Consider the following 26532-nt stretch of genomic DNA (forward strand, 5'->3'; position numbering starts at 1 on the left):
GAAATGACTCCTGCAAACCTGACTCTGGACTCTGAGCTCCCTGTGGGATATGACTGCACACACAGGTGTAAGTAGTAACGATAACTTGTGCCTCCAGGCCTTGGGCACACCATTCTCAACATGACAGTCATGCTTGACATCAGGGCTTTCCTGATTAAGCGGTCACAGTTTTCCTATACAGGTATGTGTTAAAAGTAGAAAACAAAAAGAGGTGCTAATATTTCATTTGTCATCACTGTAATTACACCAAGGTTCTGGGCTTTGAACTTGCAAACAAAGATATATGCATAGACAGCAGGCTAGTGTGGCATGTATCGATGGCTGACAGTGCCTACATGTTACTGAAGAGTTTCTTTTTTGTTGTATATGTTCTAAGTTTTTTATTTGGCATTTAGACAAATACCTATACAGTATTCCTAGGATTAAGACTATGTTTTTATTCTGCAACAATTCTGACCAAGAAATGCTGACCTGAAGAGCAATTTTTTAAAATGACAAACATACTCAGGGGCTGAGGAAAACACCAGTCGTCCCAGAACTTGAGAAACAAAGGCAGGGAGATGTGCAATCTGAGCCAGCCTGGCTACACAGTGATATACTGGCTGCAAACAAAAACAAAAACACAACAAACAAAAACAAAGCAAGAGGAAAAAGAAAGACATGAAAGTAAATGCAGCAAATATCTATCTAATCTTCTAATATCCAACCATAATGTACATGTTACACAAATATAAACATTACAGTCTGGACTTAGGTTATTCAGAATATAATTTGAATGCTGCCTATCTCAACTGGTATGTAATTAAATGCCTGTTAACTGAACCCAGGGGAACACTTCAGATTTAAAAATATCCTAAGAAGTAATTTATTAGCCAATTAGGAATCTGGTAATGATTTGCAAATCAGTGGTTTTCTTATGGTCAAATAGAAGGGACTTTTAGAAGCATCATGTTCAGGGTCAGACAGAAGATGTCTTTGCTACTGCATAAGGGTCTCCAGTGCCTAACATGTCCTAGATAGAATTTTCTGCTGAGAAAACTATGGCTGCTTATTTTGAGTGGCCTCGTTCAGATAAGTACATAACACTGTAAGATGGGAAGAGACATACACGGCCTCAGAGCCTGGAGATAGCTTTCTCCTTACAGCTATTCATGGTCAAAGGAAAAAAAAATCAATTCTTCAGTTTCATAAACGAGGCCAGAAAAGCTTTAGGCAGCTTCACAGGCAGTGGGTAGGGTAGTTATCTTATTGTCTCTGAGACCAGTGTGGAGTCTTTGTGATTTTAAGGCTTCTAAGGGATGGTGGAAATGTCCAAAGTAATCTAAATTTAGCCAGCATTGTACATTTATAGAAACCATTTCTAATCACTTTATCAAAAAGAAGAAGCAAAATTAATGTTGACCTAAATCTCAATTTCTGTGTTTTTTACATCTTTACTGTTTTTATTCTTCAGAAATAGGCTCTTAGTATGTGATATCAGCTCTTGGTACATGATGTTGGGTGGAAAGTGAAGCTTCTGAAGGACATGGTTGGGTGAGAGATCTCTGCAGTAAAGGGTCTTCTTTGCTCCCATTTCCTTAGAGAGACAGTTTGTCCTGTGACAGAGAAATGATCTTGGAGGCACCCTCACTGAATGCTCCATTATGAGACTTTCAGCAGCAGCACCTTCAGCTGGAGAGATAGACTGTAGGTGTGAGCTAACAGGCCTGTGACATGAGCAATTCCTCCCTGAAGATAGCAGCTAACAGCCAGGTACAGGTAGATGGCCCTTAGGTCCTCTGTACATACACTGTAGCCTCCAGTTTGGCGTTTTTATGAGATTCCTGAGTGTCGGAACAGTTCTCGGCCTTCTCTTAAGCTCTTTTCCTTCTGTTTGCTTTGTCCACTTTTGAAGTGTTTTGTTTTATCTTATTCTATTTCACCACATTATATTTTATTATTAACCAGTAGAATCCTATTTATTTTCTATTAATGAGAGACAGAAAGGGCATAGATCCAGATAGGAGGGCAGGCGAGGAACTGGAAGGAGTTAGAGGAAGAAAAAACCATATTCGGGATATGTTACATGAAAAAAATCTATTTCCAATAAAATGGAACCATGTAGAAGTAAGTAAATAAATCTTCTTAGCATCTCATTGAAGCCTCCTCTAAAATATTCTAGGCCACAAACTCAGTCTGACCAAGTACAAAGAACCTTTGCTATCTGGTCAGAGCATAGAGCAGTGACTTTGGAAACCAGACGCAGGACACACAGCAAAGCTGCACAGTTACCTGGAGACCGAACTCCTCACTCTGCAATGACTGGTGGGTACTGAGGAAATCAGGGAGGAAACTAAAAATGGTGCAGCATCAAATGAAAAACAACTTATGGGAACCTTTGTGACGCTGCTAAGATGGTCATAAGAGGAAGGTTTATAGCTGTGAACGTCCAGCTGGGACCCTGCAGCCGCCAACGATGAGCCTGGCCTGGCTTGTGTGTGAGCACATACATGTCATGACGCCCATGTAGCGTTTAGCTATCAGGACATTTGTTTTCTCCTCTACCGCGTGTCTTAGGGATTGAACTCAGGTGGTCTGGTTTGCTGGCATGCACCCTTACCTACCAAGCCTCTCAACAGCCCCTGATACATATTTTGTGTATTGTAAGAAATCACAAAACACTTGGAAAATTTTTGAATTAAAAGCAAAAGAAGATACAATAATGTAGTGAAAATTGCTTTTCAGTGACTTAGTTGCCAAGTCAACACAGAGTCATCTAGAAACACCCAAAGCAGCAAGATATGCACAGTGACTACAACCACAGGATGAGGCACAGGTCTGGGCTAAAGAATGCCAAAGAGAAAGAAATGTGGAAATTCTCGTAACTCATCTCAAGTTTTGTAACTGTGTGAATTCTGTGAACTCCAGCGTGCAGTGTCTGTGAGGTGTGATGTTACCCATGCCGGCAGGTAGATGTGGAACTCACATCACAGGGATGCATTAAGGCTGGGCCCGTTCTCACCTCTTTCTTCACCTCCTCTTCATCCTCCAGTGTCAGTGCAGCCAGCTGCTTAGCTCTCTGCTCCATCAGATTGACATATCGGATTGGGTTTGACAGAGCTTCGATCACATCTAAACAGAAGAGACTTTCTAAATCAGGGTTCCTGGAGGAGCTGAGTATCCAGCATCCGTCTAAAGAACCATCCATGCGTACAACCCATCATCTATACATTTGCACTTATTCCTTGCCCAGTCATTCATGTAGCATCCTTTACTCCTCCACCTATGCCTAGAACTCAGATACGCCACATTTTAAAATTTCTAAGGGTCAGGACATTGATAAAACTTTCAGAGAGAAGTCACATTCTGAGAGCCAAATGACAGGCATTTCAGTCAGGACCCCCCAGCTACTTCATTGCCACCTTCCTTTTGAAGGTTTTGTCTGTTCTAGCAGTGGTCTCCACGCTTGGCTCGTTTGGTTAAATGAGTTTCATAAACAGAGAACCTTCATATAGTCTGTCTTCCAGATTGTTGGAACAACCCAAAGACTTGGCAATTTTAGTTTCATTTGCATGGCAGTGGCCAGGCAGAGGGAGTCATATTGGTCCACCTTTGGGAGAGAAACACTTGTTCCAAGTTTATCACAGTCTCTACCACTGGCCACTATCTCTCTCACTCCCAGGACCCACGTTAATAAAAATAAATAAATAAATAAATAAATAAATAAATAAATAGATAAATAGATTGTGCCTCCTGGTTAAGTTAATTCCTGTAAGTTTTGGACTCTATCCGTAGAATTGGTTAGAGTTCTGCTACTAGCTGAAGGCAAATCATTGCACAGTCCAGGATGAGCAACTGCAGAAGCCGGCGGCAGGGGAGGGGCAGGGTTGGTGCCGTGGGACTAAGGCTGCCCGCGTGTAAACTGACTAAGCACTGAAATACTACGATTTTAATTGAGACGTTCAAATGTGCACAGAAAGGCCCAAACAACCGGCCGTCAAGCATGCACAGAGGTGGTGTGTCCCTCCTTCGGCTCGGTCGGCCTTCCATCGGGCCACGAAGAGGTGGGCGGGCCCGGCTGGCACTGTTTACCTGCATACGTGTCTGGCACGTAGTCTTTGACTTCGATGTAGACAAAGACAGCTGGCAGCATCAGGGGCTGGTTCCGCTCATTCCGCAGGCAGATGTAGTGGTAGCCTGCGGGGCGACAATGGTACCGACAATGGTACCGACAATGGTACATCCGTTCCCACCCATGGCGCGTGACCAACAGGCCACTTCTTCCTCTCCCTAATCACACAATTTGAGCATTGCTGATTCTGTTTTTATTTTTACTCTTTCCCCCTGCAAACTGTACATGCCAGTTTAAATTATTGGTCCAAATGTACCCTCTACACTAAATCATACTTGATGTGATTTCGTGACTGGGGATCTGCTTTGTCCACGGGTCATCAGTGCTTTGAGGCAAGCAGAGAGTGTACACACATACGTGGAGTTAAGCACTTTTGACATACGTGTGGGTCAGCAAAGAGAGCCCCTATGTTGGGTGGGCTCAACCACGTCAGCCACCACGTCAGCATGTACTCCAAAACAAAACACGTGGAACAGAAATGGCACCCCAAATGTACAACTGTGCCACTGAGCTCAGGCTAGCCCAGAAAATCCTTATGCTGAGCCTGATGTGCTTTGCCTCCCCCATGAGCTCAGGCTAGCCCAGCCAGTTCTTACACTGCGGGCTTTGTTCCCCAGGTTCCCATGTTAGAGGTTGTGTGATGATCCAGCTGCTGCCTCCCGCACAGCTGGAGTCACAGGTCTTGCCAGAGGTGGTTCTTGAGGAACATGCTCATTAAAAAGAGTGAGCCTGGCCTTCCCCAGTTCTCTGGCTTCCTGCCTGGCATGGTGATCCCCACCCCTACTTCCCCCCACCCCTACTTCCTCCAGGAAGCTTCCACTATCAGGCCTTTACAAGAGGGAAGCTCATGAAATGATCAGGTCTTGACCTTGTAGCCTCCCAAACTGAGTGAAATAAACTTCTTTTCTTTAAAAAGCAGCCTGACTAAGGTATCTTCATTATAGCAGTAAAAAAGAGATGGATATACAGTGCTAACCCACAGGGCTCAGGGATTGACAACGCAAATGCCCCTGAGTTTTCAGGCAGCTTGCTACGCACAAGCACTGTGGCCAAGGTTGACTTTTGCCATACAACAACAAACATGCAGAAATATGAGATGGATTTGAGCAACTTTAAAGCCTCTGTGCTACAGCACAATCACAGAAGAGCAGCCGCTCCTACGCCGTTCCTTAAAGAACGCCTCTCGCCGCGCGAGCCTTACCTGGCCGGACAGCCTGCACAGGCAAGATCCGGTGGCCGATAAATTTACCCCCTTCTTCATAGGCTGCTATCCTCAAACAGGCCAGAGAAGGCAAAACTACCTGTGGGGACATGAGAGATGCTGGTTACAAGAGCAAGCACATCCTAGGAAGAACTAGAAAAGGATTAGAAAAGCCAGCCTTGCCGTTCCCAAATCTACTCAGCTAGTTCAGGTGAAAGGTAGGCTGCCCTCTGTGAGGTGAGAGAACACAAGAAGAATCTGCCACTGTGCTCCAGAGGCCCATTCAGGTCAAGGGTACTTTCTTTCTACATACGCATCATCCATGAGGAGAGTTCTGTGAACTCAGGGATCCTACCCATATGCACGTAGGTTCACACAGGAAGCTACTTTGATATCAAAACCTAAAAATAAGGGGCTGGGAGGATGGCTCAGAGGTTAGGAATACTTGTTGCTCAGTTTGGTTCCCAGCACCCACACTGCAGCTCACAAGGATCTATAACTCCAGTTCTAGGTGATCCACACACCTCTTCTGATCTCTGTGGGCACCAGTATGTGCTGGACAGACTTATACACAGGCTAGACATTCACAGAATTAAATAAAGCTAAATACTGGAAAAAAATAAAATTAAAGCCTTCATGGTAACCTTCAAAATACACCTTCTTTGTACAGTCACAACCAAATAATTGCTTGTTTTTCCTCTGTTTAAAACACCTAGAAAACACCTGCCTCTCAAGCAAGCAAGAGACCTACCTTTTTGAACACAATAGGTTCTTCTTCCCAGACAGGGTTGACAGCATTTCCTTGGGATGTCTTGGTTTTAAATGCCTTCCTCCTTGTGTCCACGGGCAAACCAAACATATCCACTTCCACATAAGTTCCAACTTTCTTATCAGAAAGAAACTGACCGGAAATAATCTAGAAAACATCAGAAAGTCTTAATATATGGTTAACAAAGAGCCAGGAGACAACTAACACTAAGGAGGCCAAATGCAGCATGTGAGTGTGAAGTAATAAACGAAATAACAGCAAGAGTAGAGCCATCATTCCTCATCCGCTTAAAGAGTCGGCACAGGAGGCTGGGGATGGGGAGGTTAGGAGCCAATGGATGGAGTCATATGAGAGCAATAAGTGAACAGACATCCTTGGAAGTCACCAGGTTATCACGACCTCTGTCCTTACCCAGTTAGCCATCTGTACAACTGTTGGCCTCCTTTATCTGCTACAGAATGAGTCAATACCCTGAAGTTAAATGAAATTTAAGACTACATGTTCCTATAACATTCCCCATGTCTTCCTCTCTCTATAACTCAGATGTCACCATTTAGGGACCCATCAGCTATCATAAGGTTAATGGACACGCTAACCCAGGACCAAGTCAGAGCTTTCCATGTTACTTCCTCCCTGACTCCCTCACCATCTCTGGCCACATCAGCAGACTCTCAGGCCTCACTTAGCCTCTAGTGCTTGTGCCCGTGCCACTATTGCTCCGGGCTCCTAGGCCAGCCATCATCTTGCAAGCCCTGTCCCTGTCACGGGGAAGCTCAGAAGGCGGCAGAGGGTTTGCTCCATCACCCCTGTTCCCGCTGCTCTTCTGAAGTGAAGAGCAAGGATGTTTTATTTGTTCCATTAACCATCATGACAGATGATTGATCCCTTGGATCTGGCAACCCGGTTACACAGAGAGGAAGACGTGGCAGTTCTTTTGCCGGTATGCAACTTTAAAGTATGAGCTTCACAACAGCAAATACTTCCAAAGCTAGACAAAGTAGGCCCACAGTTGTGTAGCAGGCTAACTGGGCAAGAGGAAGGCAAAGACAAGCGTGGTGAGCGCACACCTGCTACGGATCGCCGCTGTTTAACGTGGCTTCCATCTCCTAGCAGGCTTTGTATAACATGTTGGAACTTTCAAGTGAAGTGAGTCCGAGCAGGGGCTCAGATGCCGTGAAGTTCTGAGGGCTCCTGTTGTGTGGCCAAAAGCAGAGTCCTAAAGTAACGATGGTCCCAAGCCTCTTGTCAGTCAGATGGGACTGATGTCACCACACTACCTTGTAGATCTGAAACTGTAAAGCCTCGGCCAGAAGACCCACACAGAGGTCTCACAGGGCCAACAGGAGCTAACCCCGGGTTTGGCACCTGGGACTCCGTGCAGTGGCCTACATTTTGTGCAGAAGCTACAGGGTAAATTTTGGGCTGTGGCTCTCAACTATTCTGCCTTCATCCCAACTTTCCTGTACTGATGTCATGATTTTATAACTAATTCCACTGTCAGAGTAGAATTTTCAGGACATAATAAACAAGCCAAAAGACGTATGGGAAATAAGATGGACCTAAACAAGGTCAAGCTACTGCTAGTTTGACTCGGCTGAAACAGTTGACAGGAGTGATAAAAATGTAGTATTCTGTCTCCACCTGGTGCTTATAAGTGTGTCTTAAACATTCCTGACAGGAATTAAACATCATTTGCTGAAAACAATTTCTTAAAATAAATACTTTTAGGCAGCACCATTTTTGCCTAGTTTACTCTATAATATGTGGCTTGAAATAACTTCAAAAGATACAATTACAGAACATTTCACTGAGATGTTACTTTTGAAACTTTAATATGAAGTGGCTTACTTTGAGGACAGGCAGGGACTGGCCAGCAATGCCGGATATGGAGGTGGGGACCTGTCTTCCCACCTAAGCTGAGCCGGAGGACTGTTGACTGAGGCAAGCCTGGGCTACATAGCAAAATTCTGTCTCACAAACTAAGTGCTTGGGATGTAGATCAGAGGTAGAGACTGGCTTAGTGGATGCAGGCCCTGGTGTTTCATCAGCAACTACATAAAGTGTGTGTGTGTGTGTGTGTGTGTGTGTGTGTGTGTGTTTGGGTTATATATTAAACTCTCAAAAGGGTGTGTGAACAAGGTTTTTTCACATGATTTTGTTAAGGAAAGTCTGAAAATGCATTCATGTTTTGTTTTGGAAGTTTATTAGTCATGGAAACACAAAATAAATGAGACTAAATTTTTACTGTTTATGACATTCTAATTTCAACAACTACATGCTTCCAGAATCCATTTACAAAACTGGAGCCCTCTCAGGGCTGGAAAGATGACTCAGCGGTGAAGACTGGCTTCAGAGGACCTGGGCACAGCACCCACATGGCAGCTCACAACCATCTCTAACTCTGTCTGGTCCTAGAAGATCTGATGCCCTCTTCTGGCCTTCACAGGCACCAGGGTGCACACGGTGCCCTGACAGACATGCAGGCAAAACAGTCATACACATAAAGTAAAAATTATGTTTTTTAAAATGGAGCCTCCTCATGGTATTAAAATACTCCTTGACAGCTAAAAATCTGTCATTACATCTATTTCAAAGGTGAATAAAAAGATTAGGAATTCATTTTTAGGATAAGATACATAGTTAATAAAGCAACCCTTTAGGATTACTAAAGTGATTTTTACATCCTGAGTACTCCGGTAAATTAAAAACCACGCTGTAGTAGCCTGGAAGCTTTTGGTTAATATTTAATAATTAGAATTAGTGAGACGGGGAGAGGAGAGACTGGTGCCTGCTTCCCTTTGCACTTCCCAGCGGGAAGCCTGCACCCAAAGAGAGGGTGTGCCACTGGAAGGCTCTGCTTCATCTCCTTCTTCAGCTCCATCTGTTCTCATCCTAAGAATAAAGCCCCTTTGTGTCCGTGTAGTCTGAGAAAATGTCTAACGAGTATTTGATCCTTAAAAGGAAAAATGTATGAAGGAGCCTTCCTAGCTCATTAGCTTTTAATGACAAAGACACTTCTTTATGCAAAATAGAAGCCTCTTTCCAGGGATGGGTTTGCGACTGGGTGGTTGAGGGCAGGAGGAGGGGTGGGAGAGTTAGGGAGGAGTGCACATACCTTAACAGATAAAGTGTTGGCCACTATTCCATCCACGATTCCTTCTGTGAACGGGTCAAAATGCTTGTCGGGCCTCCGCATGAACTCCGGCTTCAGCCGGTAGCCGCTCTTCCCGTTATACTCATACATGCCCATGTTGATCTGCATGGCTAGATCTGGTGAGCAGAGGGACGCGCTGTGACGCACGCGGGCTGCAGAGCGCAGGCTGGCTAACAGTACAGTCCATCGCCCCACTGTTACAGTCCACTACCCAGCTGTTACAGTCCATCGCCCCACTGTTACAGTCCACTTCCCAGCTGTTACAGTCCACTACCCAGCTGTTACAGTCCATCGCCCCACTGTTACAGTCCACTTCCCAGCTGTTACAGTCCACTACCCAGCTGTTACAGTCCATCGCCCCACTGTTACAGTCCACTTCCCAGCTGTTACAGTCCACTACCCAGCTGTTACAGTCCATTGCCCCACTGTTACAGTCCACTACCAACCACCACAGTCCACTACAGTCCACTACTGTCCACCACAGTCTACTACAGTCCACTACAGTCCACCACAGTCCACTACAGTCCACCACAGTCCACTACAGTCCACTACCAACCACTACAGTCCACTACAGTCCACTACAGTCCACTACAGTCCACCACAGTCCACTACCATCCACTACAGTCCACTACAGTCCACTACAGTCCACTACCAACCGCCACAGTCCACTACAGTCCACTACTGTCCACCACAGTCTACTACAGTCCACTACAGTCCACCACAGTCCACTACAGTCCACTACAGTCCACTACAGTCCACTACAGTCCACTACAGTCCACTACAGTCCACCACAGTCCACTACAGTCCACTACAGTCCACCACAGTCCACTACAGTCCACTACAGTCCACCACAGTCCACTACAGTCCACTACAGTCCACTACCCAGCTGTTACAGTCCACTACAGTCCACTACAGTCCACCACAGTCCACTACAGTCCACCACAGTCCACTACAGTCCACTACAGTCCACTATAGTCCACTACAGTCCACTACTGTCCACTACAGTCCACCACAGTCCACTATAGTCCACTACAGTCCACTACCAACCACTACAGTCCACTACAGTCCACTACCAACCACTACAGTCCACTACAGTCCACTACCAACCACTACAGTCCACTTCAGTCCACTACCAACCACTACAGTCCACTACAGTTCACTACAGTCCACTACAGTCCACTACAGTCCACCACAGCCCACTATAGTCCACTACAGTCCACTACAGTCCACCACAGTCCACCACAGTCCACTACCAACCACTACAGTCCACCACAGTCCACTACAGTCCACTACAGTCCACTACAGTCCACCACAGTCCACTACCGTCCACTACCCAACCGTTCTAGGCCACTTGTCCAACCCTTCGTCTTTTACAAGGAAATGTAGTCCCACTTCATAACAATTCAGGGATACAAATAAAAAAATAAAATGAGCTGTAATCCCCGATGTGGAGAGAATGCTACCGGGCTGGTTCATTACCTTTTCAATTCAAATCTGCATTTACAAACATACACCCATTTTAGGAAGCATTTTTGGCTTCAATTTTAACAGCTGTATAAAATTCCCTTTCATACATATACTTGAGTTGATGTTTTTAACCGGTCCCTTCTTTGGGCACGTTCCTGTGTTTAGTAAATTTTCAGCATTTCAGCATTCAGTGAACATCATAATGAAATTTTTGAGAATTTAGCAATATTTTTGCTAGGAGTAAGGGAATTGTTGAATCAAATGTTAGGTACATTAGAAATGCTGTTTTGTTTTGGTAAGTCTTGTTAAAATGCCCTCCAGAGAGTTTAAATTAATTTATATTCACATAAACCATTTTAGAGGATTTTTTAAGACTCATTTTTACATAATTCACTAATAAGAGGTGCTCTAATTATCGGTTTATTAATTTATAGAAAGACATTTTAAATGTACATTTCTGTGATTAACTGCAACCAGACTGATTTGTAATCAGACTCTTTTCAGGTGGACAAAGGTTATTGGTTATTTTCTTAGCAGTCACTACACTAACTCAATGTCTAAATTTCCTATAATTGCTGAGGCTGAAAAGAGGGCATTTCACCGCCTGGATGTTTAATGGTGGAGTATTTACCAAGCAAGCATGAGCCCTACATCGAATCAAAACTGGATATGATTCACAGCACAAAAATATAAATAAATAAAATAAAAACCAGAACAAAGATTCAAATTTAACAAGGCACCAAGGAAGCTGTCCGAATCATGCATGAAGTGATTCATTTGCACTAATGAGGCCAACAAATAAGGTAATAACAACAAAGGTAATAACAGGATTGTTTCAGAGTTCTAGGTGAAACTTTTTAGAGTGTGGGGGGCCGGATAAGTTAGAATGTCTCTATTGCTTTGTTGAACTATTATGACACTAAATTGGACAGTGTAACATGAAAGGCAACAATGGATCTCTCACACTTGAAACAGTTAATGTTGCTCAAGAAACTGCTTTGCCAAACAGTACTAATTACACACAGGATCAAAAAAACAAAATTAGGGCCAGTGGGATGGCTCAGCAGATAAAGAAGCACCTGCCACCAAGCAGATGACTTAAATTTGACCCACAGGACTCCCTGGTAGAGGGAGGGAGCTGAGTCATAAAAGCCGTCCCCTGACCGCCACGTGAGTGACCTTTAACACTCACGGGTTCACATTACCTAGCAAAGTAATGCACAGCAGCGTTTCTGGAAGATTCCTTTCTGCCCCGCCCTGTGTGTGTGTGTGTGTGTGTGTGTGTGTGTATATGAGTGTAGGTGCATGTTTATATGTGTGTATGTGCAGGTTTTTGTGTGTTGGTGCACGGGTGATTGCAGAGACACCTACACACACGTACAGTACATGTGTGTGGGGAGGACAAAGGATGACCTCAGCTGCGCCTTGTGAACTGTCTGTCTTGGGAGCCTGAGGAGGCCAGCCTGGCTGCCACGACGTCTGTGCCCTCGGGAGCAGGGGCGACCGTGCTAGCTATCACACCAAGCTTTCCCACACGGGTCCTAAAGGACCTCAGGTCCTTGTGCTCCCAAGGGAAGGGCTTTATCAACTGCGCTTTCTCCCTAACCCAAAAGTTCTTGTTTACTTTCTGTTTTCTGAATCTTTAGTTTTCTAAAATGGATTTATACTGCTTTTTAAATTACTTGAAAAAAAAAACATGACACCCATAGATATAAACTCTTCACAAATTATTAAGGACAATATCTCAATTTCCAAAATTCAAATCTTTTTCTTTTGCTTTGACTCTCCTTCATTGAAATTTAGTTTTTCAATCAAATCTGGTTGCCTCACCACCACCCCAAGTTCCCATGGTAATGGCTTGTGGACACTTGGAAATGTAGTTTTGAGACAACAGGATGAGCTCTGTGTTACTTACCCACCGTCTGGAAGTTGAGCGCCACCATCTGACAGCCAGCATTCCAGAAGAGCTGGGGCATGTAGTTGGAGGAGTCCACGCGTGTTCCTTTGGGGTAGATCCTGCTAAGTTGCATCTTGTTGTATCTGACCATCATGTTAAGCAGTGAATACAATTTCAAAATAATGTTATATTCACTGTGAGACTGACTACTTTTTTCATAGCGGGAAAATGAGGTAGATATTGACGATCCTATTGCATTGATAGGTGAAACACGCACAGAACAAGTTACCAGAACAGACATGTTCTTAGAAGCCCTGTTGCTTCTGGGAAGCCTGTGGGTGCTGCGTGCTAGGACAGCAAGAATAACCAAGTCAAAGTCTGTGCTATTGCTAAGGTTTACCCACAGTCATAGTGACAAAGGGCACCGGAAGGACGTGCGCCGCCGAGCGCCAGGAGGAGGGTATTGTGTGAACCACAAAGCTGATTTTGAAATGCTCTTTCTCACTGTATTAACCTTCTCTGGGAGTGCCATTTGCTAAGACCACGGTAGTCTTTAAGATTAATAAGAAGGTAAATAGAATAGAAATGTCTGACCTTTCTTCAAATTTTAGTTGTTTCCCTCCTAAGAGCCTTGTAGACACTGAACAATATTCTATCTTTATAACAGGACAGAATGGGACCTATGACCAAGCAAGGTGGAAGCTGGTTAAGGTCTGAGGCAGGCAAACTCAAATCTTAACATTGGCACTTGCTGGCCGTATGATCTTGGGTAGTTAATTCACCTTTCTGTCCTCAGTTTCCTCAGCAATACAGTAGGTGAGCAATTCCCCCATCATAGGATTTCTTTGAGAATTCAGTGAGAAACAACATTTAACAAAAGAGCATCACAAAGTCAGTATTGAATACGAATGACATTGATTTTATTTCATGACTTTAATTATAGAGTTCACATTTGTTCCCTCTTCTCTCACCGATGAGTGTGAATGTGTGTGTGTGGGTGTGTGTGAGTGTGTGTGTATTTGAAACAGGGTACCATATGTAGCCTAAGCTGTCCTGGAACTGGTGGTCCTGCCTTGGCCTTCTGAATGCTGAAATTATATACATGTGCCACTGTTGCAAACGCTTCTGCTGATGAAGCTTTTTTGGGGGTGCGTGTGCAGGTGCATATTTATGTGTAAGTTTGTGCCACAGGTCAAACTTGGATATTACCCCTAGGAAGCTGTCTACCTTGGTTTCACGAGCCAGAGTCTCTCACAGGCTGACAGTGTGCCTAAGTAGGCTACACTGCCTGGCCAGGAAGCCACAGGGTTCCATCTGTCTCTATCTCACTGTAATTATAGGTGCATGTCACCATACCCAACTTCCTGAAACATCAGCCCTGAGCTCACACTCAAGTCCTTGTGCTTGGTTGAGCCATATTCTTAGCCTCACTGAGGTACAAAGGAATCTTATTCTAGGCATGCTTCACAAACTAGGACTCTTTAGGATAGTAGCATTAATCATGAAAAAAATAACATGAAGACTTCTTTGATTTTGATTCATGGGAAATAACATCAAACTAGAAACTACCATCACCATGCTTTTACATTATGATCATTGCTTCATTGCTTTTGAACTGAACACAAACCACAAGTATGTGAGGTGCTAAGCTAGGTGTACAGCTGTGTACACACCATTGATCTACACACTCATACATGTCTATAAACCCAGAGGGCACACCTAGACCATCCTGTAAAGCATACACACTTGTACCCAATCAATCAGCAAATCGTACTGTTAGAAGCATTACCTCTGTTGAAAGATGAGGAAAACGAGAATTAAGCAAATTGCAGGAGGTTGACTGCTGCCCTAAAGGCAGTTTGTTTCTCTGTAGACCAGATTACCCACATTGCACGTGACACCTAGACTTGGGCTGTAGATGGAAACCATTCTATGCATTGCTCTCCTTATCAAACAAACAGACCAGGACTTCAGTAGGCGAGTTCAGCAGTCAGTCATCAAATCAAGGATACTCCACAAATTCCACTGGAGACTTTGTAAGTTGTTCAAGTCCCTTGGTTTCCACGAAGGAAGACATTTCGAAGCTTTTGTTTCTTTCTGAGTTGAACAGCAACAAGTAGGGCAAAAATAAGATTCAGTATTATAAATTATAAAAGAAATAAATGTTTGGTGAATTGGAGGGTAACTGATTCTTAAAATTCCGTGAGCATAGTTAGGCTTTTATTAGTTAAGCGTTTACCAGGAATAAAAGTTGAATCTTGAAAGTTAGCTCTTGAATTATTCACAGCTGGGGTGAGATATTCTCACGGTTTTGTAGGGCATGAATTAATTAACAGGTCTAGCATGACAAGGAAAACGGTCTGAAATGTGAAATTCTCAGTCTGCTGGACACTGGTTTGATATCTTTCCAGTAAGCATGCCTGGTCTGAAGTCTTATTAAATAAGTGGAGGAGCACGATGAAATTATAGCATGTGATTTTCTAACATATTAAATATAATATATAATGTTAAATGTTAAAATAGTGATATCAAGAAGGTGGAACCCATGCAAATATCGAGACATCCAGAACAGAGTACTTCTACCAGGTTCTGACTAGACGACACTAGAGACTTTTCTGCAGGAAAGCTTACTTTTTGAAATTTCAAAGGACTCAAACTTGACAGGCTGAATATAGTTCACAAGGTTAGACATCTCTTCTGTGGCCATGGCCTCGCTGCCAGCAGTGCCCTGGAAGCAGAAATAAAAAACAAACATCTCCTGACTCAGTGCTACACTATCAAGGGGTTTCCGCTCAGGAAAATGGTCACATGACTCAAAGGGGCAGAAGCTCCTTCCCTTCTATCAAGAATTGCAGGGAAATTCACCACAGGCGAGGGATGCAACACGAGGCAGGCCAGGTCCCCATCACGTGTACCTGGGAGCACATGTGTTTTAGAGTTCGGACTTTGCAGTATTTTGTTTATATATAATAGGTACTTTGTGGGCGAGACCTAGGTCTAACTAAAAAATTTCATTTAAAACTCACCTGCATGTTATATTCACTGCATATTTTCCCCAATACCGAGTGTTGAAACCAGCCTATAGCAACTTTAAACATGAAATTAGAATTTCATGCTGCAAAATTTTCCATCTGTGGTGTCACGCCAGCCTTTCAAAGTTTTGGGGCTTGGGACACTTTAGATTCCCGATTTTCAGATTACGTGTGCTCTGTGAATGGTCACTTTATGAATGTGAGAGCTGGCAGGGTGGTCTGGGGCCAACAGCATCGGTACCTCCCTTTGCAGCAGCTGTGTTTCTCAACCTGGGTCGTGACCCCCTTGACAGTTAAATGACCCTTTCACAAAGGTTGCCTGAGACCATCAGAAAACACAGATATTCACATTAAGATTCATGAAAGTAGCAAAATTGTAGCTATGAAGCAGCAACAAAAATAATTTTACGGCTGGAGGTCACCACAACATGAGGAACTGTATTAAAGGGTCAGAGCATTTGGAAGGTTGAGATCCACTGCTTATAGGGATGCCAGGCCTCAGCCCTCTCTCTGAGCATCGGGAATGAAACCTGTGCGAAGAGACTGGTGCCCGCAGAACTGCTGCCCTTTGGAGCAGATCGCACAGGGAGGGTCTACAGTAAATCAAGAACTCACTTGACACAAGAACAGCTATTATGTACATAAACACTGTAGGAACCGAAATAAAAAAAGAATAATTAAGTGAAGGCTGCCTTGTGGAAGGAAGCGGAGGTTGTACAAACAATTCCTATGTTTCTTTTACGAGCATTCCCTCTCTTTGCTGGTTCCTGTGTAAAAACTTATACCAGATGGCAACAGGTTAGCAGCTTAGATCCCAGAGCAAGGCTTCTGATATTAATTCCAAAGTCAGAAGCTGTTCCACTGTGGACAGTGACTTAACAGCTGCTTACTCATCTGAAAATCCAGGAATATAAATCAGTTCTGTAGCCTGTAAGGCTTTACACTTAATAAAATAAGATAAAAAGTTGGGTGTGCTGGTGTTTGCTTTAGTCCCAGCACTCAGGAGGCAGAGGCAGGCAGAGAGATCTCTGCGTTTGAGGCTAGTCTTGTCTACAAATTGAGTTCCAGGAAAGCCAGGGCTACACAGAGAAACCCTTTCTTGAAAAAAGATAGTGAACTCAGAACAATGCCTGGCAAATAGTGGGAACTTACATTAACTTATGTGTCTGCAATTACATATTCTTTAACGCAAGTTTTAATGAAAACCCATATTTTTCATTACTTGTGTGGACAGGCCTCTACAGATGAGTCTAGTATTTTCTCATTTTTAGTTTAAAAGAGAAAATGCATAGAGATAAGATTTCTTTGTGAGAATTCCAGAAGACATATTCTGGTTAAATGCGAACTTGGGAAATACTCATTTAAAAATAGACAACTGCAAAATGATCCAAGTGCACCCTGAAGCCACGCTCAGGCAGAGGGAAGCAGTTTTTACAGCAGTGATCCTTAGAATTCAAGATGACATTTAGGGAACACAGTAAAGCACCTTTCAAACCAAGCTGGACATGGAAGCTCAGGTGTGTGGTCTCGGCTACATGGAGGCTGAGGAGAGAGGACACCTGAGTCCAGGAGCTTGAGACCATCCTGGGCTGCATAGTGAGACTCATTCACAAAATAAACAAATAAAACACACAAAAATTCAGACTATATCAAAGCATAAGCAAATGAGTGCCAGCTGGATGTGGGGGCACACGCCTGTAATCCCAGCACTTGGGGAGGCAGCAGCAGATAGATATCTGTGAGTTCAAGGCCAGCCTGGGCTACAAAGTGAGTCCAGGACAGCCAAGGCCACACAGAGAAACCAAACACGAAACCAAACCAAAAAGAACAGCTTGTTGAGGCACAGGTAGTCATTGGTAAATCCAGTATTCTAGAGGGTGAGGCGGAAGATCCTGAGTTTGTAGCCTCAGCCACAAAGCTAAGTTAGAGGTCAGGCTGGTCTACCTAATGATGATCCTGTCACAAAACCAAGCAAGTGAGCAAACACTTTAATAAATGAATGTGTTTTGTTTTGTTTTAAAGAAAAAGAACAGTAACTTTTATTTACTATAAGGTGGTCGTAAAGAGTCAAAGACTCTAAAACATACTTGAATATGGATTCAGCACCAAGCTTGTGATAATGAGTGAAGGAGAATTCTGCAGTCCTCATTGAACTGTGCCTGATTTATTTCTGAGTTCTGCGCAGTTGTCACTTTGCTGGCGTTGACTTGGAGACCTTACGTAAACATGCTGCTTCAGAGGATGCAAACCCCAATCAGTGGAGTCACTGTCACATAGCTGAGCATCCCTGCAAGCCCTGGGGTTTCATAAATCATTTAATCACCTCAAACAAACAGACAAAAGGAACTAGCAATCCAATGTCCTGTGCTTATTCTTTTTGCCACTAGATGGCAGAAGGGGATCATAAGATGGCAAGTTGGTGGCCAGAAAGCTTGGACTTCACCCACCTCATCCATGGAAGACTTTTTACAGTCATCATCATCGTCATCGTCATCGCTCTCTGTGTCTGCTTCTCCTGTCAGATTTTAATAACAGACGTGATTTCAGTATTCGTTCACAGTTCAAGGATTTGCAAAAGCACACCAACAACAGTGCTACGGACTACTGATATTCAGCTTCTTCAAAAAATTATTTTCAAGGACATTCTAACAGAATTAAGCTTACATTTTGACAAAAATTTCACAAATCAGATTTGTGATAAATAACATCATAATTTTTAACATCTACTTTAAAATAACATCTCTCCCCTCTCCATCTGTGTCTAAAAACTTAGGTCATGGAGTGTAATTTGCCTCTGTGGATTGATTGTACTGTAAAGTACATGTTCTCTCTCAGGGATGCTAAACTCTGTGACCCTGCCACAGACAGAGCCTGCTTTCACTCTTGTGTCCTGTCCTACGCCTTGCCCCTCTGAAGCAACCCCTGGTCACCAACATTCTCAAATAAATAAATAAATAAATAAATAAATAAATAAATAAAGGATGCCACAGAAGGTGAAGAAGTTTATGAGAGAGATCAAGAACTGGAGAAACGGCAGCCCAGGGGATGGTGTGAAAACTGCCAAGGATGGCTCCATGGTTAGCTAAATAATGTGTAAATCATAGAATGATAGCATTTTTCAGTTCCAGGAGTATAAGAGTCAGTGGGTAACTGCAAGGAAGACGGGTCTTATGAACTCACAGTGGCGGAGGCAGCGTGCAAGCCAGACCAAATCCCAAGGAGGGGAGGGGAGGAGGCAGGAGGGGAGGGGAAGGGAGTGTGAAGTCATTGTTAATGAGGAGCTATTGGCAATGAAATGATTCTGGAAGAGGGCTCACTTTTCTCTAAGAGTCTAGCCCTGGAGAGCTGACCATGCTGCAGGGGAAGGCTGCATATCCAAAATTATTGGGTCACCACAAATTGGTACTGAAGAATTTAAAGCAAACAAACAATCGGGACCCAAAGCTGGAAGAGCAGGGAAAGAGGCATGGATCTGGGAAGAGTTGAGGTGAACATGATCAAGGCACATTATAGCAAATCCTCAAAGAATCAATAAAGATACTTTTTAACAATGACATCCTATTTTAAAGGGCAAGGTAAAATAATCTAATGCAAAAAGAAAAAAAACCAATGAAAAACAGAAAATAAACGTAACGCTTTGAAATCACTACACTTAAAAAAACCAAGTCAGTCTGACTAAATTCAGCATCATGTTTAGCCAATAGCAGTCACTTCAATCGGCTGATCTCACCCTTCTCCCCAAAAGCTAATGGATTTTTTTTTAGTACAATATCCACATTACTGTCAAGCATTAAATTCTTCTATATTTCTCGGCTTCTTTTAAACTCAATCAATCATGTAAAAATATTTTCAAGAAAAAGTAAAGAAGGTGTAATTACTTCTCTTTCAAGAATTCCCTCCGCCCACTTTCAGTTTCTCCCACTGCAGTAGCATCAACGCCCCAGTAGATGGCAGGATGAGCTCATCCCTGAGGCAATGGGCAGCATCTGGTACCTGCTCCCAGCACCCCCCCCCCCCCAAAAAAAAAAAAACAAAAGCCTGCCACACTCTTTAGTCAGTGTAGCTGCCGCGATGCCCATAGTCCTGCCTTCCAAGAAGCTCCTAAGCGTTCCCATGAGAGTTCAATCAAGTACTGGGAGGCAGTGGGGAGAGTCCCTCTAACACCTGTAGAGGGAAGGCCCTGTGACCAGTGACTGCGCATTCGCTGTTAGTCACAGAAGTCCTTGATGATTCGGAGGTAACGAGAACCCCTTACACTTGGAGAAAAACAGGCCCTGCTATATATATATATATATTTTTTAATTTTATTTTTTTCTTATCAGTTACATTTTATTAACTCTGTATCCCAGCCGTGTCCTGCTCCCTCATTTCCTCCCAATCCCACCCTCCCTCCCTCATCTCCACCCTGCCCCTTTCCAAGTCCACTGAAAGGGGGGGACCTCCTCCCCATTCATCCGATCCTGTTTTATCAGGTATCTTCAGGACTGTGCCCTGTTATATTACAGACACATTATTTTAGGAGGCTGCTGCTTGATATTGTAGATACATATATATTATATATCCATATATTATATGTTACATATTATACAATTGTGTTTATATGTTTCATATGTGTGTGTGTTTTTCCATGAAGTTCTTCTTTGTATGATTATTTTTAGTCTGGGAGGGGATTTTGTAATCAAGCAATCTGAAAAGATGACTGTCAGAACTCTCGACAAATGTTTCATGCGATATCACTATTGTCCAATCACCATTTCACCATACATGGTCAAGTGGTCAAGTCAAATCTTGGATTGTGTGGGGCAGAAGAAGACCTTACCTGCCTTTCCTATGAAAATGAAAAACAGATTATTCTTTTGTAAGTTTAAGAAAGAAAAACCATATCAATCTGTGTTTATATATTGTCAGCCCAGAGCCCGTACAGACTGAGGCTTCCCTTATAAGACTCTGAGAGAACCCTTGAGAAATCTATCTGAAACATAAAAAATAATACCCTTTAAAAAGCAACAATAACAACACCCCAAACTAGCATCTTACTTGACCCTCGTTCATTCTGGAAAGTTCATTGTGGCTAAGGGTCGGCTCCCAGAAGAGGCATCCAAACAACAGAGAAAATTAGCTCAGAAATAAGATCTGTTCCATGTTTTTGTTCCCAGTACTGGAACAAACTGAATGGTAAATTATTGGACTCTTTATTCCGGGGCCTACCTGCATACTAAAGCCTTCAAAACATTGCGTGGCAATAAATACTGATTGCACACAGCAGACTCCTGGCTAGCTTAGGAAACCTGGAGGATTGCTAACAAACAGATTGTTGTTTTTTTTTCTCTGTATTAAGTAATCATGTTCTCTGCTTCTAGAAATCAGTATTAGAGCTATACATCCACTTAATGGGAGAGAGAAACGGAATTAGATGAAAGCAGATGGCATAAAACCCACCGCGCACCCACGTGCACAGGAAGGCACATGGGGACAGATTGGGAAAGAAGTGGCCTCTGATGATAACTGTTTCGTTCTATGCATTCTAACTGAGAACGGAAGTTATTGTTCAAGAATAAACACGATCTTTGAAAACATGTCTGTGAACCGTGGGGGAGTCTGCTGAAGGAATTACATAAAGTCTGTTCCTTAGGGTGTCAACTGAAGTAATAAAGGCAGTCGACAAATGAGACAGACATAGAAGAAGAGATAAATCCGCGCAGTCAGGGTTTGGGGGTGTGACAAGCTCAGAGGTACAACACCTCCTCCCATGCGAGAGGTCAGAGCACAACAGAAGATTGTCCGAGACAAGCCCAAACGACCAACCAGACAGGCAAACAACAAGCTAAGCTGGCCATACTCAGGTTCTGACTGCCCTGAACTTTATATTTTAACATTCCAATTGTCTACCAATCTTTTAATTTATGAGTTATAGACATAGGGAAATGCAGGTGTATGAGCAGTGTGTGGATTTTTGTCTTATAAAGATGTGTCTACATTAAGACAAAGTGTGATGAGACTCCAGAGGTGCCAGGGCTTCCTTCTATTTCCGTCCAAGGCTGGCCGTTACCCTGACTTCTAACAGCTTGTCTTGGTTTTGTTTGCTTTTATACTTCATGCAGATAAAGCTATGTAGCAACTACCTTTTTTTTTTTTTTTTTTTTTTTTTTTTTTGCATTGGGCATCTTTTGCTGGCTATTGTGTTAACAGTCACTTAGCGGTAAATCGCTCTCATCATACACATTACTCTTTTGTATGACTAAACCATGATTTGCAACCAGCTGATGGATTGCTTGCTGCCAGTGTTTGGATATTTTTAATAACACTGCTTATAGCAATTTTCAGTCTGTTGATAAATATCACTACTCATTTCTTATTAGCACTCTCCCTCGAAACAGGACTGGGGGCAGGGAGAATATATGTGATTAGCTTTTGTCCATATCTTGAACATTTTGTTTTCTGCCTCCTTTTCTTTCTTGGCTTTTTTTCCTTCCTCTGTCCCTTTGTGTGTGTGTGTGTGTATTTGTGTGTGTGTGTTTGTGTGTGTGTGTGTGTTTGTGTGTGTGTGTTTGTGTGTGTGTGTGTGTATGTGTATGTTTGTGTGTGTGTGTGTGTGTGTGTATGTGTATGTTTGTGTGTGTGCTGGGGACAGGACCTAGAGCCTGCCAGGTATGCACTCCACCACTGAGAACACTGTCAGCGCCCCATGGGGAACTTTAGTTGAAGAACGTCCTAAGGTCAAGCTTAGAGTTCGTTTAACACCATCAGCCACCAATAAGGAGATCTTTGCAATTGTCAGGATTCCTCCACATAAGGGGAAATAAATTAGGCTCAGTAACAAATAACCTAAAGAAAACCAGTCCTTCGAATTTTTTCCTCATAAGCACAAGGAGTCAGTTTCAGACTACTGACATGAAAGGAAATGTTAAGCATTGCCTAGTCACTTTCATAGACAATGTAAGTCACTTTGTCACTTCATGTTTTTAAAGGGCTCTATGAAACACTCTGTGGGAGAACTGCAAAGCCTAAAACCCTCAGTGACCGCAGTAAAAGCCAGCCTCTTCTCTTTCCTCCACCTGCAGATGCTGCCTGGGAGTAAGCCTAGAAGCAGATGTCTGCTGTAAAGCTGACTTGCCTCATATGCAAGCCAGAGCAGACGTTCCCAAAGGTGACTCCATAGGTGGGGTCAGGCTGAAGTGGGGGGAAGGGGGGCTTTCTTGGACTCTCTCAGTGAGTCTAGGTGATAACTTGAGTCTTTGAGCTGTCAATAGTTCCCAGTGATGGTCAGAGGGGACCGCAGCAGGAATACAGAGATGCAACAACATTGCTGGCTTGGAAGCTGGAGGAAGGGACCTGTGAGGCAGTAAATGGGAGTGGGCCCTAGGACCTGGAAAAACACTGACAAATCCTTCCTTAGAGCTTCCAGCCTGGCTGACACCTTTGGTTTATTCCATGAGCTTTCTTAGGAACCTGTGAACCTACAGAACTTGTGGTTAAGAGATCGTTGTTTAAGTTGGTGGTAGTCACAGAAAAACAACACAGCATAGAACTTTCCAAAAGGGAAAGCTAAAAGCCCTTCTAGGCCCATTTCTGAGCAGCAGGTCCAAAAACTGACTTATCACGAGCCCGGTAGCCCCTCACCAGCTCCTGGAGATGAAGGCTCGAACACGCTGGACGAGTCACTGTACGTGTTGGAGGCTTGCTCAGAAAGCTTCTTTTTGCCACTTCCCTCGGACGACTTGTGCGATTTCTTCTTGTTTTTCACCAAGATTTTATACATTAAATCCATAGGGCTTGGAAGAGGAACCCCAGATTCCAGCTATTTAAAAGAAAGCACAGCCTTTAAAAACACCATCCCCCCCTTTCAGCTACACTTCCAAACCCAGCACACAGTTTTGGATACCACAGGGTCTAGATCAGTGTTTACCAAGCTCTTCCCAGCTCATGAAAGTGTTCTAATTGAGCCTTGCATTTTTTTAAAATAAAAGATGCATTTAAGACACTGAACTCATTTTCCACAACAAACTAAAAAAGTAAGACCATTTGTAGACTTGATGGATTAAACGTAGTCTTTGAGGTGTTTTCTGATGGACCATGTAAGTCCAACCATGTTACTACAGAACACATAAGTCATCCATCCCTAACCTGACTCTTTGGGGAAAGGCCAGGCAGTCACCAGGAAGAATTGGTGAAGGTGGGCAAAATAAGTCACTGTTTCAGACAAAGCTTTACAGACAGCAGAATCTTGGCTGGTTTTAGTACCAGCCAAGAAGGATGGTATGATTTCAGATTCCCTTCCAGCCCTGAGATCCAAGCTGTCTTACTACTGAGCCTTACTTCACTGTTGCAAGTTTGCTCATGTAATGGGAAATCAATTTCCCACAAAGAGGTTATGAGCTACTGTATCAAGGAGCGTGTGCAGGACACAAGACAGGCTTATTTTTAGAAAGGCTCTTGAAGTCCCATAAGCTGGGCCTGCATCCTTTGCTTGCCCTGGGCCTGGGGACTGGTGTGAACTCACTTAACAGCATGCAGACACTGGGCCAAAGTGTCCAGGAAGAAGTGGCTGCTTTAGGCTACGCCTGCGCTTTTCCTTTCTGAACAGGGATGTGGCTGTTATCATCCTCTGGGTGCGGTCATCACACTGTACTCAGGGGCCACAAGGAGATGAAGACAAGCTCTTTTGGAATTCTCAGCTGTGGCCCCTTGAGAGCCTGAGCCAGGCACCTGGAGTTACTGTGCCTCATGACCTAGAGCTCCAAGCCTTGCCAGCCAGGGTCCTACAGCTCCAGGCTTAAGAAGCTAAAGGTTTGTGGTGATGGGCATTCAGGTTGGAGGATCATGGAGATGAGCTTTAGCCACCAGCAGGCCGGAACTGGGCAGCTGTCCTCACCTTCCTGCAGCAGTGAACAGCAGCAAGGGATAGCACCTGCTTGTATGCCAACTCCTTAAAGAGCTTATGCTGTCCAGATCCAGAGCCCTTACAATCCTAGTGTTAGAGGGTGGGACCCTGGCAACTTAAGTCGTAGCTTCCTTTGCAACGACTTCTAGAGATAGGGCCCAGTTTCCCTTTTCCTGCTCTTTACAGCGTCTTGTGCCCCTAGCACCTTTGTTCCTGGTCACTCCCTGGAGTCCTGCTATCACCCCTATATGCTATTCGGCTGCTGCTTCCACCAGTTCCTCTTCCTGTCCCCGGTTCAGGTTCAACCACTGGACTAGTAAGAGCAAAGCAGGCTAGAGGAAAGTCTTTTGATCCATGATGCTGCAACGCCAGGGGGCAGCACAGGATGTCTCTCTGCGGGGCCATATTTAGCTAAACAGCTGGCTTTGCTTCCACAGTGGTGAAGGGGGAGTGGCAGGGATGTCTGCAACCCTTTGTGGCCCAGAACCCTACAACAATTAAGTACTATGTTTGCACTAATCACAAGCTTTTGCTGGGCCCAGGAAATGTGCCTAAATGAATATGGCTGTTAATATTTCGCTGAAGCTCGTGATGACAAGATGCTAGTGATACTGCTGTTGAACTCCGAGATAGCTAGAATAGTACTTCATGGAGCCGAAGTACTACGGCAGCAAGAATCTGCAGTTGCAGTGTGACTCCCTCAAGGCAGGCATACAGTGTTCAGGGCTGTTGGGCAGCCATTAGGGCCGTCCAGCTGGCTGCTAAAGAGGTGCTGCTTAGCTGACAACCCTCTGTCAAGCATCCGAACACCCAGGGAGGGGCTACCAACTGTCGATTAGGGAATCAAACTTACTCAGCTCCCCTATATCCTGTTTAAAAGAAAAATAAGCAACAAGAAGGGTGCTTACAAATAACATTTAACAGTTATGTACTCTTAGCTGAATACGCATGAAAAGAGGTAGGGCATTTTATCATGACTATAATTAGACAGAAGGCTGAGTGCTGTCTCTAAGATGAATGCAGGTGGTGGACAGCAGGTGGTGGACAGCAGGTGTCAGAAACAGTCTAAGGAACCAGGGTTGCTACAGTTTGCATTTCCTTCAAAAGGGTGTGCCAAAGGTCCACTGGGAGGGGTGTCGGGGTCAGGTCAGGAGGGTGGTGGTGGAGGCGGTGGACAGAGTCCTGTTGTCTTGGACCGTGTCTCTGTGAACTGACTGTCATTGCTAAGGACTCTGCAATCTTGACTGATTCCTGGTAACTGAAACATTCTCTCTTGGAGAGAAGGAAGACTGATGAGATCCAGGAAGTAAACAGTTCTCACAGCCTCAGGAAGTTCCTGGAACCGACAAGGCTCTCAAGCCTTCCTTCCGTGGTTATACAAGCAGTGTGGGTGGGATCGGGGTATCGCGCCATCTGTCTAGCTGCCTGCGTGTCAAGCAGGGAGCATCAGGGATGGAGCTCTCAGGAGCTGAAGCTCATGTTGGAGTGGGCTTTCAGATTGCGTAGCTTCCTTTGATTCATCTATGCTCCTGTCAATAACCCTTCACCCATTTTCCAGTAAGTAACTCCAATAAACACATGGCGGACCAAAAAACTTGGATGGAATCCCTACTTTGCTTGTCTTCAATAACATATCCAGGGTAAATAGACATTTGTTCATAAAAACTGACTGTGTCACTTTAAGCAGGGGAGAGATAAGACTGGAAAAGAAAAGAAAACAGATGCTCTGATCTCAGAGAGGACTAGTATTAGAGTCCCCTAATCAAGCCACATCGATCATAAATCTATACCGAGAACGTATCTCCTCAACTGTAACTAATAAATGTCCTCCTTTAGTGGCACATGTCCCAGCTACTTACTGGGTATTTTTCCAAGGGCTCCATAAGGAGGGCATCACCAAAGATTAATCGGCAATACTCTGCCATCTTGGCTTGTTGCTTCGGGCTAAGGAAGAAGAAAGGCATTATATAGGATTTATTCAGAGAGGTTACTTTTGCACTGTTAACACAGAAAGATGCTA

General features: G+C 43.9%; 1 protein-coding gene across 2 annotated transcripts in view; it reads right to left on the bottom strand.

Moving 5' to 3' along the window:
* The window catches only part of Plcb1 (phospholipase C beta 1), a 701628-nt gene that overhangs the window by 117637 nt on the left and 557459 nt on the right, over positions 1-26532 (bottom strand). For both annotated transcript variants that reach the window (XM_060371729.1, XM_060371731.1), the window contains exons 13-23: positions 26372-26456; positions 23252-23429; positions 18079-18146; positions 15231-15327; positions 14612-14696; positions 12618-12742; positions 9197-9351; positions 6060-6228; positions 5313-5408; positions 4072-4176; positions 3002-3111 (exon numbers count right to left, since the gene is read on the bottom strand). In XM_060371729.1, the coding sequence (XP_060227712.1) occupies positions 3002-3111; positions 4072-4176; positions 5313-5408; positions 6060-6228; positions 9197-9351; positions 12618-12742; positions 14612-14696; positions 15231-15327; positions 18079-18146; positions 23252-23429; positions 26372-26456 (1273 nt within the window). The remainder of the gene's footprint in view (positions 1-3001; positions 3112-4071; positions 4177-5312; positions 5409-6059; positions 6229-9196; positions 9352-12617; positions 12743-14611; positions 14697-15230; positions 15328-18078; positions 18147-23251; positions 23430-26371; positions 26457-26532) is intronic.

This window comes from Meriones unguiculatus, chromosome 18 (genome assembly GCF_030254825.1).
Source record: "Meriones unguiculatus strain TT.TT164.6M chromosome 18, Bangor_MerUng_6.1, whole genome shotgun sequence".
NCBI lineage: Eukaryota > Metazoa > Chordata > Mammalia > Rodentia > Muridae > Meriones > Meriones unguiculatus.